The sequence below is a fragment of the Stegodyphus dumicola genome, chromosome X1 (genome assembly GCF_044657685.1).
Source record: "Stegodyphus dumicola isolate Sdum_Otavi_A_Nest chromosome X1, ASM4465768v1".
Lineage (NCBI taxonomy): Eukaryota > Metazoa > Arthropoda > Arachnida > Araneae > Eresidae > Stegodyphus > Stegodyphus dumicola.
Window position 1 is genome coordinate 63511506 of NC_140780.1, and position 18861 is coordinate 63530366.

Genomic DNA, 18861 nt, shown 5'->3' on the forward strand with positions numbered 1-18861 from the left:
GGTAACAAAGTGGCTGAAGGAAATCAAGTAGCCAATTGTCAACCACATACCTTTCTGTTGCTTGCTGTTAGCATGGTTTCTTAAAGGTTACTGGCTGTACCCTATAGTAAACTAAACTTTCCATTTATTCTTAAGTACAACTTCTCAATTTACATCTAGGCTTAGAATTAATTATTTTGTTTTCTATGCAATGGAAAATGTCGAACAAGAAGAAAACATATTAAATAGGCAATGGAAATAAAACTGGATGCCTCAAAGACAATGAGGGATAAAGGGGAATTATACATAAAATTGCCATGGATTTAGGTGTTGGATAAACTACTGTATGGTGGAAAATGAAGAGGTCCAAAACCAAGTCTAGGTATATGAAAAAGCATATGCTGACAGCTTAAAGGAAAGTATGAAAGACTGAAATGGGAGAAAGTGAGGTAATTTATTTGTTATTCAGGCAGCAGGGGGATGGATAAAGGAACAATTTCAGAACCCATTTTGCAAAGTCTATGAGGAATTTGAAGGCTAGGGTAGATTTAATGCTAGTACTGGCTGAAATTTTCAAATGCTACCTTGTATCCATTGTCTAGGCATACTCTGTCTCTTTTGAAAGTTTGTAACTGATTTGCTGAAACACCCTGTATAAACATTTAATATATGACAACCTCAAATTTCGGTAATTACTCCCATCAGCATTTAACCCTAATCTGCTCTCTGATAACTAATCCAATAAAATCAATAGCTAACTATAAAACTATTATGCAAAACTCGGCGGGCACAAAACAAAGGAAATTTTTGCTGCATAATGCTACAGGTAAGCCATGAAAAGTATACAATATGCCAAATGATCTGAAAACATAACAAGAATGAAAATCTCTGACTTATAGCAACACATACAAGAGAATAGGATCCTATGGAATTGAAAATGCATGATGAGCAATATCTATAAAAACTTAGAATAAACACAATTTACAATTTGTTAATAACTGCATGAATGGCACAGCAAAATTTTCAGCTTTTCATTTTGATAAATAAAGTTTGAACTTTTAAATAAGACTGAATACTTATAAATGTTTATTACTTGATAATGTATAGTAAAATATAAAAGTTATCATACTCAAATTTTTTAATTAATTATATTTGTTTCATGTCAAAAGCTCACATTCAATGAAATTTATTTCTCAATCTCAGCTACAACTATTTATAAAAGAAACTAGATCAAATCATAATGCATTTAGTGGTTTGTTTCAATATATAAACTTTAGAGTCACTTTTAATCTACAGTAACACAGATTCTGCTCTTCTTTCTTAACCTTTTATAATTTTTTTTATAATTTCACTTAACTTCAATATTTATTGTGATGTTTCATTACAGACCTTCAGATGCATATAAACTATTAAATCTTTATATCTAAGCCCAAAATATGAAGTATTTCATATTTTACAACATGGCATACAAAAATGTAACACTCTGCAAAATATCCACAAGGATGACTGCAACCCCATTTCAGAAATTCTCAAATTTACCATCAAGTAAAAATCCAGCCCTGATTACAAGTAATTCAGCATACTAATGTGATACATACAGTCATATACAAATTCATTTGCGATGAAAAAATAACAATGTTTTTAAATTTATTAAAAATTAATTTATCTTTTACTGCATCATTCTCCCAGTTACCTACTTCTTGGTTTCTCAACATTTTTGCAAATTACTGCAAAGTGCTAACTTCCTTTTGGGGGGGGGACTGTTCCATTTATATTTTTCCTTACTAACAATTTACTATGATCAGCAAGACATTTAAATACAGACAGCGGCTTTTCACTGAAACATTTAGGTATTAGAAAAGAGTACAAGTATGGATATCAGTAAGTTTCAGAAATGAGGAACTGCTAGAAAAATCACAATAGTCTATAAAACAAAGAATTTTGGTCATCTGTCCAGTTATTCCATATGTTAGCCCCCAGTCTTTACCACGGGCTTTTTAAAAGGATTTTCTTCCCTAATAGCTTAACATGCATTTTTGTGTAACAAAAGTGAATATTATTTTACACCCTCTACAGCTTGGCAGGCTATCACAGCCACAGGATGTTCTACTTTTTATCATAATATCAGATGCGCAATTAAGTGACTTTTGACAACATGTCCATGGAAACTAGTTAAAACAGATTTAAACAGTTGTGTAAATGATGAGAATTTCTGTTTCCCATCATCTCTCAGCTCAAAAGTTTACTAGCATTGTTTACATAATCTGATAGTTTTCAGTTTATGTAATCTCTGAATGATATATGTTAACTATAAGAGAATTTGAGAAAGATGATGAGTGAACACAGAGTTTTTTGGAATTTCCTCGTCAGGAAACTGAAGAAATCGTTGATGCTTTTACCGAGTTTCGAACCTCTCAAATACACATTGAGAATGCTTTCAGTTAAAACCATGAAGGCATAAGAAAACATTTTTATTGGGATAGAACGAGGCCATTCTTTTTCCGGCAGGAAAAGAGGAAAGAAGATAGAGAAGCCGGAGAGTTAAAAGTTTATGAATTGACAAGGTTTAAGAAATCTATCGTGAAGATTATTCAACATGATTCTTTTTCATCTGATGATATTAAGAAGCTGAAGTCAATAAGTGTGTTCAAAGAAGATGAAGGCATTTTACGTGTCAGGTCTAGGTTGACTGAAAGGAAAGACCATGAAAATTTTGTTTATCTGATGTTCCTTCCAAAGAATTATAAGATTGTGGAGAAATTGATAAACATCTCTCTATGTCTCATGCAAGAATTCACGTACTGATGTCAACACTTAGATCTTTTGGATCCTGAAAAGCAGAGCTAATTCGAAAGGCTTTATATGCATGTGTCAGGTGCAGGAGACATGGAGGTAAATGACTACAGACTGTGCCTGCTACTCTACCAGAAAACAGAGTTAGAGAGGCTCGTGTTTTCGAGATTGTGGGTGTTGATTTAGCTGGCCCATTAATTTTGAAGGATAAAAGAACAGCTTGGATTTTACTTTTCACATGTGCTGTTTTCAGGGCGGCCCATTTGGAACTGATTTTGTCTCTTTCAACTCAAGGATTTTTACTTAGCCTTAGAAGATTTATTGCTCGTAGAGGGAGGCCATTGATAATTTATGGCGACAAGGGAAGCAATTCTGTCAGATCCAATAATCTCTCAAGATCGATTAATTGGAATACCATAGAGACAGAAGCCACCACAAACAAGATCGATTGGAAGTTCAGGCCACCCGCAGTACCATGGTGAGGTGGCTTTTGGGAACGACTTGTTCAAATGATTAAGATCCTTTTACGTTGAGTCTTAGGCCAGTCATGTCTGAATTATGAAGATTTGATGAGCGTGCAGCACGACTGCGAAGCAAATGCGAATGCCAGACCACTCACTTAAGTGTCAGAGGACTCTGATGATCTCATCCCTTTGACATCGTCCTTGTTTATAGGTGAAATTCCAGTCTTTAGAGTTCCTGACTTGGATCATCTTGATAAAGTTGATTTCCACAACAGACTGAGACATTTACGGAATTTGCGAGAGCTCTTGAGAAAGAGATTTAGAAATGAATATCTCGGCCTGCTAGTACAACTTCCATCTACAGTGCCGATTTCTCAACAGATAAAAGTCAGGGATATAGTTTTTATCAAACGTGATGACAAATGCAAGGTTTTGTGGCCTCTAGCAAAAGTGATTGAACTATACCCCGAAAAGACGGCAACATTCAAGTAGTTCATGTCAAAACCATGTTTGGAGAATTAGTTTGACCAATCGAGAGAATATTCCCTCTCGAAATACCTTCATCTTTGAAGTCAGATGAGGCAAATGAAACTGAGATGCAGGGTAAAGACGTTTTAGTCTCAAAGAATAATTCAGCTGCAGATTTATCAAAGGACATTAAGACTGTCATGACTAGAAGTGGACGACAAATTAAAATTCCATCTAGATTTCTAACCTGAACACTACTTGAGTTATTTAAGAGTAGAAACTTAAAAACTTATTTTTTTCTTTTGTTTACTATTTAGCCTCAATATTTGTGTGGACAGTATTTTTTTATATTTCGTTTTGATTGATTAAGTACATGTCATCAATCAAAACCATTGTTAGAACCCACCCTCAGTTGTTATCTTTCTTTTCATAGTTTGTCACTGTAAGAGTTGTAACCATCTGATGTTTGTAGTAGTTTGTTGTTGTTCTACGGATTTTGAAAATAAATATGATGCTTTGGAATTTTATATGTAAAGTTATTTTATTTTAAGTTTATTAGGAGAAAGGAGAACGGTTAGTTCTTGCAAATCTCGAACAATAATCACCCGATATCAGCTAATTACTTATTTCAGTTAATAACAACTATTTTTGAAATATATTCCTTCATATTAATTTTAAAGAATTTTTAATTATTTTCAAAACAAATGAGTAAACATAAAAATTAAGGCTTCACTGATAAAATTTAAATAGCCACCTGTCAATAATGATAAATTAATGTCAATAATGATTAATTTGAATTTTAATTAATAATCTAAATTCATAATTTAAACTGTCTAAAAATCCTAAATTAGATTTTTTTTAAATGTAATCATGAACAACTGTTAAAAAACTTTAAAAGTAAAGTGAATGGAATATTTCTTATTGTAAAAATAAAGCATAGCATTTAATTTTTCCTGTCCAGTTTTCAAATGCACTGAAGATATTCCTCTAAAATCAGCATTTACAGAACTATAAACTAAATGAACTCGGTATCGCAAGAATAATATATTTTTCACATACAACATTTACAAGGGCATTCACATATGAACCCATATGATTGCAGGATAGTTGAACAAAGGTCATAGTACTCGAACTGGCAAAAAATCAGATAAAATGGTAAATGGCCTAAGCCAATCCAAACATTACTGTGTAATCAACAATACACTGGGAGTTTAATCTTGTCAGCCCATACGACACTTGAATGGGTAGGCCTCAATCCAAAGACCAATAAAATGTTTTTATTTTAAGCTGGGAAATTAGCCATGCAGACTTAAAAATGTTGCAGACAACAACTGCAATGAGTCACAGAACACTTCAATAAGTTAATTTTAAAGAAGTCTGATTTTTGCAGAGTCCTCCATATGCTCAAATGCAAAAAAGGTTGAAGTCAATGCTTTGATTCAGTAAGATTTAATAAATTCTTATATGAACAAAGATTTCAAATGAACTACATCATTAAATTTCATGAGAAGATATATACATGAGGCATATTTCAGTAAAATTTCCAGGCTCCTCACAGGAAATAAAAATGTTGCACAGAGTTGCATAAATTGATGTTTGTACAGTTTTTAAGAAAACTATAAGAAAGGACCCTGCATTCTTCCCAAGCATTATTATTAAGCATAAATGATGGGTTTATTGATACATATGAGATTAAATAAATATTGTTACAGAGGAAGACATCTTGATCTCCTAGGCCACAAGGGGCAAGCCAGTGCTTCAAGCCAAACCTTCTATCACACAGAAGTGTTAACAAGTAATGCTGATAGTATTTTTTGACAGTAACTATCTGATGCAGTATGAAATTGTGCTTCCAACTTGGACTTCTGATTAGAATTTTACAGAAAAGCCTTACAACTCTTATGGGTGTTGGCAGCCAGAAAAGTGGACTTTTGGAATTTGAATATGCTCCATGACAATACTTCACATCAAGTATCAATCAAAATAACTTCTTAGCAAAAAATATTCAGGGGTTCGTTCATGTCACTCCCACACTCAACCCCCATGCGACCTTTTCCTGCATCTCAGAACAAAAAACACTTTAAAAAGGAATGCAATCCGAGACATTAATGACATTAAAAGAAAAAACTTTTCCAGTATTGCTTCAGATTCAACATTGGCTATGAGTACAACAGCAGCTGAACTGTTTTCTAGGTGACAGAACACATAAACTGTTATGTCACTGCTGCTTTTAAGAAATTTAGTCTAGAAATTCAATAAACAGTCACAGTAGCATTAAGATTTAAGCAGAAGAATGTACCTCAAGTGCAAAAATTGTGAACAACTTTTACAGATGTTATAGAAAACAATGTAGATCACACATCCAGGTATGCTGCTGCCAGTCTGTTACAGCGACAGATTCATCTCTCAAAGAACCATGTTTTACAATGACCTTCTTCACTTATTTTACACTTGCAAAACCTTGTATTTCTTACTTTCAGTAGCAATTCAAAATTCACCATATTCTCTATAGCTTCAATACTGAGTGATCATTAACAGAGTGTACAGTGTGGAATACAGATGCAGAAAACCCATGTTTCAATTCCAATATGTTTGCTGGATGCAGCTAAAACACAGGATCCAAGCTGCTTACAAATATGCTGTGAAACCTTTGATTAAACCTGACAAAACATGTCAGTATAATGATGGATTTAGAGTAAGGGCGTAAATACAGCCTGTAAGAAGGAATGCACTATTTCACATGCAAAAGAAGTTGAAGAAGACATGAAGGTATCATTTACTCAGATCTCAACATGAGAAGGAACAAGCATCCACCTACTTGCACAGATGAAACGATCTAGTAAGACAGAATTTTGAAAACAATGATTATGACAGCTTCCCTACAATGGATAGACAACCAACGAAACTAGAGGCCATGCACCCAACCAAAGCCTTGGAAAGGGCAGTCAACAGCTTTCAGAATATTACAGAAGATGTATTGAAGGACATGGGAATTATTTTCAATAGTGGCATGCAATGCAGTTATGTAACTAATCCACTTTTCAATTATTTCATTTATCCAGGTCATACACAATTGCCCTTGCATCAAAGATATTTATCACATGAAACACAATATAAAATTAATAAACAATATAAAATTAATAATCTTAAAATCATCTTACCATTTTAATTTGTGTGCTTTCTTGTAGCTGCTGCAGAGTAAAACTATCACCAGAGTTATATTGAAGTAAAACAGCCATTTGAAATGTAGAGGCCTAAATAAACAAAACGATTTTACTCAAACATATTATGAATTGAATAATATATATATATATATATGTAACATCCTTTAAAAATACAGTTTATATGTATATATATAATAACAACATAAACAAAAGGAAAGAACTATTAAGAATCCTGTGCCAAGGATGCAATGATTGAAATGAATAATTGAAAAGACAGCATAGCAATACAGCCTCTTTAGGAGGAATTAGCTTATTTCACACTCTTTCCAACAGTTCAGACATTGTGCTTTGTTCTTAATTAAAAATCAAAATTATACTAAAATATTCAATTTCCCAAACTTAGCTAATTCATATGCATGTCAAGAATTTTTATACACATTGTACATCAGTTTAAAATTTATTTAGAACACCATATAAAGTGAAAAAGCATTATTTAAAAATGAAAAAAACTGTTAGAACAACACACGAGTATTGAATCAATGATGTGATCAAAACGTAAAAGTGTGTAAATAAAACATGATAATGCAAATGTAAACAAAAAGAGTACACTTTATATTACAAAAAAATCAATTAAATGAAATTGTCATATTTAAAATAATAAATTAGGCCAAAACAATTTTAAAGGCTATAAAAACTTCCTTCCAGCACATCGTATTTGGTAACTAACAATGAACGGGTTGTTTCCTTAATTCCAAGAGCAGGCGTGTTCATCTACATTTGCCAGGCTTAAGAGAACAGCAAAAATTAAACTGATGAAAATGGTAATTATGGCATGGCTAGATAGTACAACTAGCTATTAAATCGAATAAGTAAGTACATTTATTTCTAAAATTTCTGACAAAAAGTCATGAAACAGAAAATAAGACAACGAAAAAGATAAAAATCTTCATGCAAAACAAGCTGTAATTGCGACTAAGAAAATAAATCGGCTTTTGGTAAAAGCTCAGAAGCCAATAAATATAAATTTATGTTTTGATCGCATCACTGATTCGATACTCGCTATTGTTCTAACGGCTTTTTTCATTTTTAAATAACGTTTTTTCATTTTATATGATGTTCCAAACAATTTTTTAATTGATTTACATCATGTAGGGGAATTCTTGACATGCATATGAGTTAGCCAAATTTGGGGAATTGAATATTTAAGTACAAGGTTGTAGAGACATTAGGTATTTTTTGGAAGCGGTAGAGATGAAAAATAGCAAACGCCTTTGCCAGGAATCGAACCACGAACCTCTGGAATACTGACCCAGCGTGCAGAACCACTACACCACGAAGGCACGCAAGTAAAGTGGAAGAAATGTCTTATATACTCCCATTTTTAAAGGGCGATTGGGGTTTTTAGGGAACCCAATTGGCAAATCCTGGGTGTGGAAATTCATCATCCATAACCCTTTTAGTTTGGGCGCCACTGTAGAGGCATTAGGTATTTTTTGTAAGCCGGAGAGAGGAAAAATAGCAAACGCCTTTGCCGGGAATTGAACCACAGACCTCTGGAATACCGGCCCAGCGCGCAGAACCACTACACCACAAAGGCACGCTAGTAAAGTGAGAGAAATAACTTATAAGGTAACCAAAAAAGTTCTTGTTTTTTTTTCACAGTCAGAAAGAAAAAGTCATAAAACAAATAAAAATCACTGCTCATCCTCAACGTAATCACCATTGACATCCAGTGCTTTTTGCCAACGAGTGGCTAGCTGTCGATGCCATTGCGGTAAAACTCAGAAGTCTTGGATGCAAAGAAGTCCATGAGAGCCTTTTCAAGGTCTGGGCGGTTGTTGAAGGATTTCCCATGAAGATGGTTGTCCAGGGAATGGAAAAGGTGGTAGTTTGTTGACACTAGGTCTGGGAAGTATGGTGGATGGGGGCAGTGTCTCAAAGCCCAGGCGCAGGATGGTGTTCCTGGCCTCCCGAGCCACATGTGGCCTCGCATTGCCATGGAACAGGAGTACACCCTTACAGTTGACCAATGCTGGCTCTTTATGCATCAGTGCCTGATTTCACACGTTCCAACTGCTGCGAATACAGGCCTGCCGTGATAGTTTGGCCAACTGGCAGGAGCTCAAAGTGCAACACTTGGCAACTAGTCCACTAGACCACCAGATACACAGCATGATCTTATGTGGGTGGAGAGAAGGTCGCGCAGTGTGAGGCACAGGGTCCCGTAGTGACAACCAATGTCTGGAACACCTGGGTGTGTCATACCAGACCCACTTTTCATCGTTAATGAGTACTCGACCAAATATGGATGCACAGTGGTGTCGAGTAAGCAATGACAAACAGGCAGCGACACGCTGTTGCTTGTTTGCATTGGCCAGTGAGTGGGGTACCCACCTGCTCAGCTTGTATGCCTTTCCTATGCATTGCTAATGGAGTCTGATCTTTTCATCACATACCTGGAAGTGTGCAGCAAGCCCACATGTTTGGCTACTGTCACGCTCTATGGCTGCTTTCAGGGCATCATCGTCCAATGCTTGTGGCCGACCGCTGCATGGTGCACCACTAAGAGACATATCCCCTGACCTGAACTTCTGGAACCATTCATTGCATAGCAGTTCGTTCGTTAACGCCATCATCCCCAAAGGCCTGGCACATTCCGTGACTTGATTCTGCTGCTGACAGGCCCACTTTAAAATCACAAAACAAACAACTCCGAACAAGCGTCTTTGACGCGTCCATTTTAATCAGTCACTGCGGGAGTTACGTTTAAAATACCGATGCAACACGCTTTTATATTCTTGGTCAATGTCTGGACTCCCGGCAGCTTTGCCGACAATTTTTATATTCAGGTTCAGTCTTCCAATGTTATATCAGAAACGGGAAGAACTTTTTTGATTACCTTGTATAATTTTAATTTATATATGCATAGGAAGGACGAAACACGGTGTCTGAGTGGTTGGAAATAAGCTAGTTCCCTTTGAGGAGTCAGTATTGTTTCGCTACCTTTTCAACTGTTCATATTTAAGGCAATTTTCTTTATGTGGTTATATTTTTTAAACTTAGTTTATACGCATTTCCAATACTATTAACAATTGCTTGTAGGGCAATTTTTCCCATCTTCCACTTTTCCTTATTCAAATACTTTTAAATAATATCAATTTTTATTTTACCTTTGATTTTAATTTTTCTATTTTCCCTTTCCTATTATGACTTTGTAAATTGGAATTTATGAAGACTTCAAATTGTAATTCTTAGTTTTCTTAAACACTGGAATAGAAGTATTTACCTATTATTATTATGATTATATATACACCGAACAGCTATCACATTATGACCACCCTGTTAATAACATGTAGGACCACCTTTAGCCCTCAAAACTGCCAGCACCTGGTGTGGTTTTGATTTCACAAGGTGCTGATATATACTCTGAGAGTACAAGCACTCACCAAATGGTCCTGCAATTCCCTCACATTGCGAGGGGGTAGTGTGGCAGCATGAATTTGGTTTTCCAGGTGGGACCACAATGCTTTACTGGATTAATGTCAGGTGAATTTGGAGGCCAAGACATGACTTAAAAGTCACTGGAATGTTCCTTGAACCACTCTCTGATGTTTTGACCCTTATGACATGGTGCATTATCCTGTTGGTAAACACCATTCCCTGCCGGAAATATCATTATCACAAATGGTGAACCTGGTCTGCAATGATGTTCACGTGCACACAGATGTCAGGGATTGTCCTATGGGGATTATGGGTCCTAATGTGCTCCATGAAAACATTGCCCACACCATAATGCCAACACAACCAGCTTGTCTTCGTCCAACTGTGCATCTGGGAGCCAGGGTTTCATTTGGAAATCGGCATATTAACACATGCCCATCGATGTGATGAACAAGAAAACGTGATTCATCGGACCATGCAACTTACTTCCATTCTTCTAATGTTCAATTCCGATATTTCTTAGCCCGTTGCAAACACAGCTGTAGATGACGTGCCATCAGTGCAGGGGCATGCTTCGGCCTCCGGCTGCATAACCCCAAACAAAATGCAGCAATGTACGCTGCAGTTCGTTGAGAAACACTGTCCAGGTCACCACTGTTGTAGCTCCTCAGTCACAGCAAACAATGAACAGAGGTATTCCAGTAAGTGGTCATGCTACGAACCATGATTACTAGTGGCTACTATGTTCCGTATGAACATTATTAATTAATTTTTTTTTCATTTTAAGACAGTTTATTCAAGATAATGATTTTTAAAGAGCTAATTCAAAGAATTTAAATTTTTTATAAATATTTTATTGCAAATTTCTGAGTCAGCATTGTTGAATTTTTTTTTTTCTTTTTATGTTCCTCATTGAAGTACATTTTTTAGAAATTAAACTCAAATACATAATAAGATACTGCTGTTATCATTTGGCTTTTATTATATTTTTAAAGTTTTCCAATCACTTTTTAGATGTTTATCTAAATATTTTCATTCATTCTTGATTTTTTTCCCCCCTTTACAGCACACACACAACACCGTGGCTTTCTTTATTTTATACAAAAAGGCAACATTATATTTCTCTTGTTAAAGTGTATTTGGTGAAACACAAACGAAAATAGGGATCCATCTAATATTTTGGACAATATATGGGAAAGATTTTTACGAATATCAAAGAAGCATGCTTTTCATTTAAAATTTTAATGAAAAAGTAACATAAAAATATTAATTTCCATTAAGGTATTTTTTAATGTGCCTCAAGGGAACTTATTTACATTTTGAATATTTTTACAATGAGCATCTTATAATTAAGTCAATTTATAGTAAAGCTCAATGAGTTTAATGAAAAAACATTTTTATAAAATTTTGTCCTATGCCAATTTTTTGCCCTTCTAAAAGAATATTTTTCATAAATAAGTTTTCTTTTTAAAATTATCAGAAACTCAAAGAACATAAACAATAAAAGCAGAATACGTGCTGCAGAATTCAAACTTCAGAGCATTAGGACTTTGCTACAAGGCCACCAAAACTACGGGAGATACTGTATTCACATAATACATGTGTTGCAACTTTAGCATGATTTTCTTGCTCATATTAGACAGTTGCATTAGTCATTTCAGATTAATATTCATTTTAAGATTTATCATTACGCAGAATTTGGATAAAATCAGGGAGTCAAAAGCCACACACCAGCTTGTAAGACCATATTTTACCCTTCTTGGTTTACACAGCACATGACTTAAACACTGCATTAAGATTCAGGAAAGAAAGAAAGAATTAAAAAATTTTACCCATTTAAAAAGAATATAAGTAAATTATAGCCCAGAATATAAATATTTTTTTAAAGACATATTGAATAAATTGATGGTTCTGTCTTCATCTGTGATTTCATCTGAAAAGTAACAAAGAAATTTTGCAAAACTAAAGTATACACACAGCATATCATTAATTTCCCTTCAAAAGTTTGAAATATGAACAACCAGATTTTTCATACCATTGTGATGAATAAAATAATAACCACAAAAGTAACCACAACCAATAATAATAACCACAAATCATAATAACTATGAACTCCTAGTGGTTTATCTGCTCAACCAATCAAAACCAGATTTCAGATATTGTTATTTTTTGTTGTTGTTGCTGTTGTTATTTGAAGTTAAGTGCTCATGGATGAGCACATTAGAAAAGCAGAAATGGCGTTGGAACAATATACATATGATGAAAACTGTCACCATAAAACATTTGCAAAGGACCAATGATGACAAACAGAGGAGGTGCATTCTCATATTTTGCATAATTCACAGGGACAGATAGTAGCAGCATCAATGATAGAACACCATGTGCAAAGTACTGCTTGTACAAAATCTTTAATAAGAACTCTGGGAAGATTGTTCCTTCAATCAGGTGTTCAAACATATTAACAATATATGACTCTTACAAGACAATAACAAGGTGAACTGATAAAGTTGTTTTATCGGATTGGGAAAAAAAAAAAAAAAAAAAAAAGCTTTGTGAATTTATTATAGAAATTATAAGCTAAGAAAGAGGCCCACTAGATTTAGTAAAAAAAATCTAAAGATGTATGATCTAGATCAACATGTGTACCTACTGAAGCTGTTGCAGAAGTGCATAATACAATTACTGTAGGTCCACTGCATACCACAAGAAGAGAACAAAAAAAAATTCTTAAGCTTCTGTGTTCTAATTTGTGAATGTGTCCTTATTGATTCCAGTGCGTGCACATGTTGTAACCATGAGATGAGCAACAGTGCATTGGCTTTGAGAATTTTTTCCTTTTCACACGTAATAAGATAGCAGGTGGCCGCTGTGGATGGATGAGGCTCTTTAACTGAGAATGTAAACTCCACAAACTACACTTAATGGGCTAACGAAAATCCTCACAATGTGGCACCAGGGTCTTTACACGAGCTAAAATAACTATGTGGTATGGCATTGCAAGCACAATCATTCTCAGCTCACACTTCCATAGGTATGATAACATTCTGCATCACAAGAGCCCGGTATTCAACAATGTTGTGGAATTATGTAATTCCAGAATAATGACATAGCATGGATGCAAGATGGTGCTCCTTAATATATCACCATATGTGTTCAGCAAGTGCTGCAACAGACCTTAAGAGAAAATCTCCAATAACTTTGTAGTTTTGAGGCCACCGCGATCCCCCCTCAATCTAACAAATTTCTAGTTCAGACGTTATGTGAAATCTAAGGTGTATTCATCAAATGTATGAGATCTCTCAGAACTGAAATATAATATAAAAAGGTGAAGCTATACAGATTCCTCTGCAACGTTACGTTTATCAATGCATGCCACATGGAATGCAGCATTGTCTGCAAAGGTGGCCATGTTGAAAACTCGTAACTCCAATAAATGTTTTTTGCTTCCCTCTCTTGAACTGTCATTGGTCTTTTACAATACTCTTCTTATTATCAAATGTTTTATGGCAGCAATTTTCAGCATATGTGTTTCATTCCAACAACATTTCAATATGCGATTTTCAAACAACATTTCAATATGCGATTTTCAATGTTTCAGATTTTCCAGTGCAGTGATCAATTTGCACAGGAAAAAATATTCCCACTGTAACCATAACCATGAGAGCTCTATTGTTTCAAATCATCACAATCTCAAGTGCATAGCTTCAAATAACAATATTTGAAAATTTATTTTGATTTGGTTGAGCAGATATACTGCTAAGGACATAATGGGGAATTTTTTTATGACCACCCAATATATACAGCATAAAGTCTGAAATCCAGATGTCCAATATCTCGAATGATCTAACAACTGAACCTTCAGCATTTTTTTTTTTTTTTTTTATTTTTCCTGGAGAGGCAGAAAGAATTAAGATTCCATGAGCAGTGTCTCACTAGATGCTTCATGCATATACGGTAAACATTTTTTCATAATAAAGCGTGCAGATGAATTCTTAATTTCACTTTCGCTCTAAATAAAACATCTCCATGCTGAGGAAAAATAATCATTTATTATATAATAAATAATTTGCCTCCATAGCCACCTTTATGCCTGGCATACACCTCAAAAACCCTAAGTTCATTGCCAATTGCATATCTACTAGATAACTTATGTCACTGTCATCAACCTGGTGAATCATTTTTGCTTTCATCACCATATGACTATCAACTCATGGTAGCTTGAATGTATAAAATCTTTTTTAAAAAATATTACTAATTGAATACTAAACAGAATGGTGACCTTTTCTGTTGACTTTATGCTTGGCAAAGATAACAGACTCAGCCAATTGTGTTGTAAAGTACCACTGAAGAGAAATTTAACAAAAATTTCTTCCTATATACTAGAAATAGATTTTGTAAATGATATTCTTAGGTAAAAAATTTACATTTAGTACAGCAGACATTAACTAAACTTCATTGTGATAGCCACAAATATTAAGGTTTTTGGATATCACAAACAAAAAGCAAAATTTTTCAATTAATGCAAATTGTGAAAAAATGTGGAAAAATGGTAAAAAATGAAGACGATATAATTGAACTTTTCCATTGTGATGACAATGCCCGAATCCTGAATCAACCACATGTGAAATCTGTTGTATGGTTCCAAATTAAAAAAATATCACTACGAATGGTGAAGAAAGTGACAGAGTGGTTGTTGAGTATGGAAAAATTTCAACTGAGAACTTAGTGAGAAACCTCAACAGGGCAATGACAGGACTTGAAGAATGTAATTTAGTAAATGAACAAGACATTATGTCTATAAAACTAAAGAGAAAGTATTTAGCACAAAAATATAAAGCAACTTAATTTATACTGAAAAAAAAAATGTTTAATAATGGAAAATAATTATTGAACTTTTTTTTTATTATTACGAAACTTTGATTCTGCTAATGTCATAAATGCTTTATTATTTCATATTTTAAATTTTATAATTTATAAACATCATCTTACTAGATTTAAACTCTAGATGTAAGATCTAAAAATTTTTGAAATCTAGAATCATCATAATGCTGACATGTCTGGATCTTGGACTTAATTCTTATATGCATTTATACGTAGTATTGCAATAAGATCAATAAGTGCTGTCTTTTAAAAGGCAGATGAATAGTAATGAAATCCCTTTCCACAGTAAATTTGTTATAAAATATATTGAATTTTCTTAACATTTCTAAAATTATCATATCTTTTGGACAGAATGATGAAGTTACACTTGCTGTTAACAAGAAATGTAGTCCTCAGTGATTATTTGTTATATAAATTGGCAGATTACAGACATTTGGAAAAAGATTTCAAAAGCAGTGGATGCCTCCTCCACCGAGGCACTTCAATGTTTCAAATAAAAGCTTAAAATGTCTAATTTAGGACAGTTTACTATTAATCAGACTACTAACATATTAATATACCCCGGAACAGTGTTGCACTCCATCTTGTATTATGCTATTTAATTTTACCCAAATACTTACCACTGTTAACTTTTTAATTCCTTAACAATTTCAGTGGATTCTATCACAGCAAAAAATGCCAATGTAAAATTTAAAATTTGGTAAAATGGCAATATTATTTTGGCATTGATTTTGAAAGAAACTATCAGTCTCAAGGGTTATCAGACACAGGACCCTCTTCATCAAGTGTAGGGAGGACACAATTACAGAATATCTGCTTCTTTGCTTCTGTAAAATGGGACATGTATCTGCACACAAAGCTGTTGTGAAATAAATAACTTTAGAGGTTCCATTGGAATGAAAATAAAGACTTATTTAGGTATAGAAAAAAAAATTGAATATAAAAGGTTTGGTGCAAAACTGCTGATATCAATTATAGCTACCGAGCTTATCTGCAACATACTATGCAGTTTACTTAACTGCAATGTAACTAGATACACAACTAAACATTCTATAAAATCAACCAAACACAAGAATGCATCCTAATTTATACGTGTGTTAACTCACTGAATGCACCAGTCAGTGTTGGTTAATATCATGGACCTAGAGGTGAATTATACACGTTCTGCATATAACTGTAAATATGAAATCATACTATTAAAACACAAAACACTGAGCATGGGATTATATCCACAACAAAAGCAATTATTATTCAAAATCTACATCAAAATATGGTTGCTACTTTAATACACTCTATAACAAAAAAATTAATACACCAAAAAGGAATCAACCGATTGCTTTGAAATTTTGTATGCATAAATGTTTTGGCCAAATACGCAAATGATTAAAATTTGGTGTTCAATGAATGAATAGTGTGATCTCCAGGGCCTCAGAACTGCACATCCAGCAGATGTCTATAAGGAGCTGTTCTTGAACTGTTGTTAAAAATTTCTGTCTCACGGCAATTCAGGATACCTTTCAACGACTAAAAAAAAAATGCCTCGCTGCAGCATTCGAGCGTATTACGAGCAACTGTGAGAATTTGAAAGAGGTAGGTTGGGGTTAGGCAAATCAGAGAATCGCTCACCATACGAGACAAAGCGATGAGACAATTAGAAGACGCTGGCAGGAATGGGTGGACAAGGGCCGATTTTAGCGTCATGATGGTAGCAGTCAACCTGGGTCACAACAGATCGGGAGGAGAGAGTGATTGCCAGATCAGCTGTCACAGTGACCAATTCATCGCTACCAAGTATGAGACGTGCGAGCCGCACAAGAAGGTCCACCATGACCATTAACAGACAGCTGAGACACTGAAATCTACACTCGTACTGACCGTTACACCACCTGCCACTCACGTCAGCACACTGTCAAGCCACATTACAGTGGTGCTTAGTTCAATTAGGTTGGAATGATGCTGACTGGGGATGTACAGTCTTTAGCGACGAATCCCGCTCCCAACTGTGCTCTATTTTGCAGTACTCTGGCCTTATTTTTCAGCATGATAATGCCAGACCACATATGGCACATGTTGCTATGAACTGTCTTACAGCTTGTCAAACACTTCCTTAGCCAGCCAAATCCCCAGATCTCTCTCCCATCAAGCATGTATGGTAGATGGTGGGAAGGCGACTGCATCTACGAGGGAATGTTAATGACCTAGCTCAACAATTGGAGCAAATTTGGCATGAAATACTGCAGGAAACCATCTGGGAGCTTTATCAGTCTATACCACACTGTGTTGCAGCTTGCACCCAGGCTAGAGATGGGTCAACACCTTATTGAGCTCGTTACTTTGTAACTATATTAACTTTGAACTAAATCATTCAATTCTTCTGAAATTTTCCTCATCTTCTATTCTATACATAATCCTTCTATTCACCAATTTTTGTCTAAATCGGGCAACTCCTTGGTGCGTCAATTTTTTCGTTATAGAGTGTAGTTTGAAACACATTTGCTACCCTGAATAGTAACAGTTTGCAAAGTTGAAGTTACACTTGGTAAGTGCAGAAGGTGAAAAGTTAAAATGCATTTCAAATAACAAATACAGTGTGCTTCCCTCTTCAACAGGGTATATTTTCTTACATTAGTGTTCTACTGACTAGCAGACATAACGCAGTACTAGTTGAAATGTAACATACACAAGTAGCACTCTATTTTGCAAAATATGACACAGAAATCAATCAGATAACATATGTATACTTTTAAAAGAGTAGAATGAAAATACAATCAATAATGTAAAAAAAAAAATCCACTAATACTAATCAAGATCTGCAGAAATCAAATTCACTATAGACACAATTGCTGTATAAAAATTGTTTCAGACAATTTCAATTACAGCTGCTTTATACAAAAATCTCAATCACAGACATCAAACTACAGTTATATAATTAATACCATAATCTCCTTTCTGAATTTATATAATCAGTTATGCAGTAGAAACTACATTTTAAAAAACTATGGTTACAGGACAGTCTTGAGATATGATGATAAATTCCTCTGGAATCCATCTTTCAAACTTTTATATAACAATGGTAAGAGCAGAGAGGAAATACAACACAGCTGCATGTAACTTGTCCCAAACAGAACAATTTTAGCACAATACTGATTTGATTTTTTACAGATAAAAGAGACACACAGCCATACATATCACACTGCACTTGGAAAGTTAGGGGAAAATATACTTCTAACAGTCTAAGCTTGTATGATATACATATTTGTTCAAGGGTTAGGTTATTTAATTATGGCAAAGCCTCGAGGGCTATCTGCCTAAGGGGAGGGATGCCTTCGTGGAGGACTTTCTAAAGGAAACTGGCTCGTATACACATTACACATGAAAAACCCAAGAAAACACCCATGCAGCCAGCCCGTACGCAGGATTCGAACCTTGGACCGAACTACCAGTGTTCAGCGACTTTACCGCTTGGCCGTTGGTGGGCCCTATTTGTTCAAGGGAATCGTACGAATGATTTCATGAACACAAAACATTAAAAATGACTTTTTTCCCTTCATGATGCTCTAGCAAAAACCAATTTATGCTGGTTAAGAAGAAAATGAAAAATAATTTTAAATCGGGGATTGCATTTTTTCTAATTTACAGCAAAGATACTAGTATAATTAATTTGAGCAGTA

The 18861-nt window shown here is 34.6% G+C and overlaps 1 protein-coding gene across 3 annotated transcripts in view; it reads right to left on the reverse strand.

Moving 5' to 3' along the window:
- The window catches only part of Cul1 (cullin 1), a 151315-nt gene that overhangs the window by 14707 nt on the left and 117747 nt on the right, over positions 1–18861 (reverse strand). For all 3 annotated transcript variants that reach the window (XM_085808005.1, XM_085808003.1, XM_085808004.1), the window contains one exon: positions 6866–6958. In XM_085808005.1, the coding sequence (XP_085664131.1) occupies positions 6866–6958 (93 nt within the window). The remainder of the gene's footprint in view (positions 1–6865; positions 6959–18861) is intronic.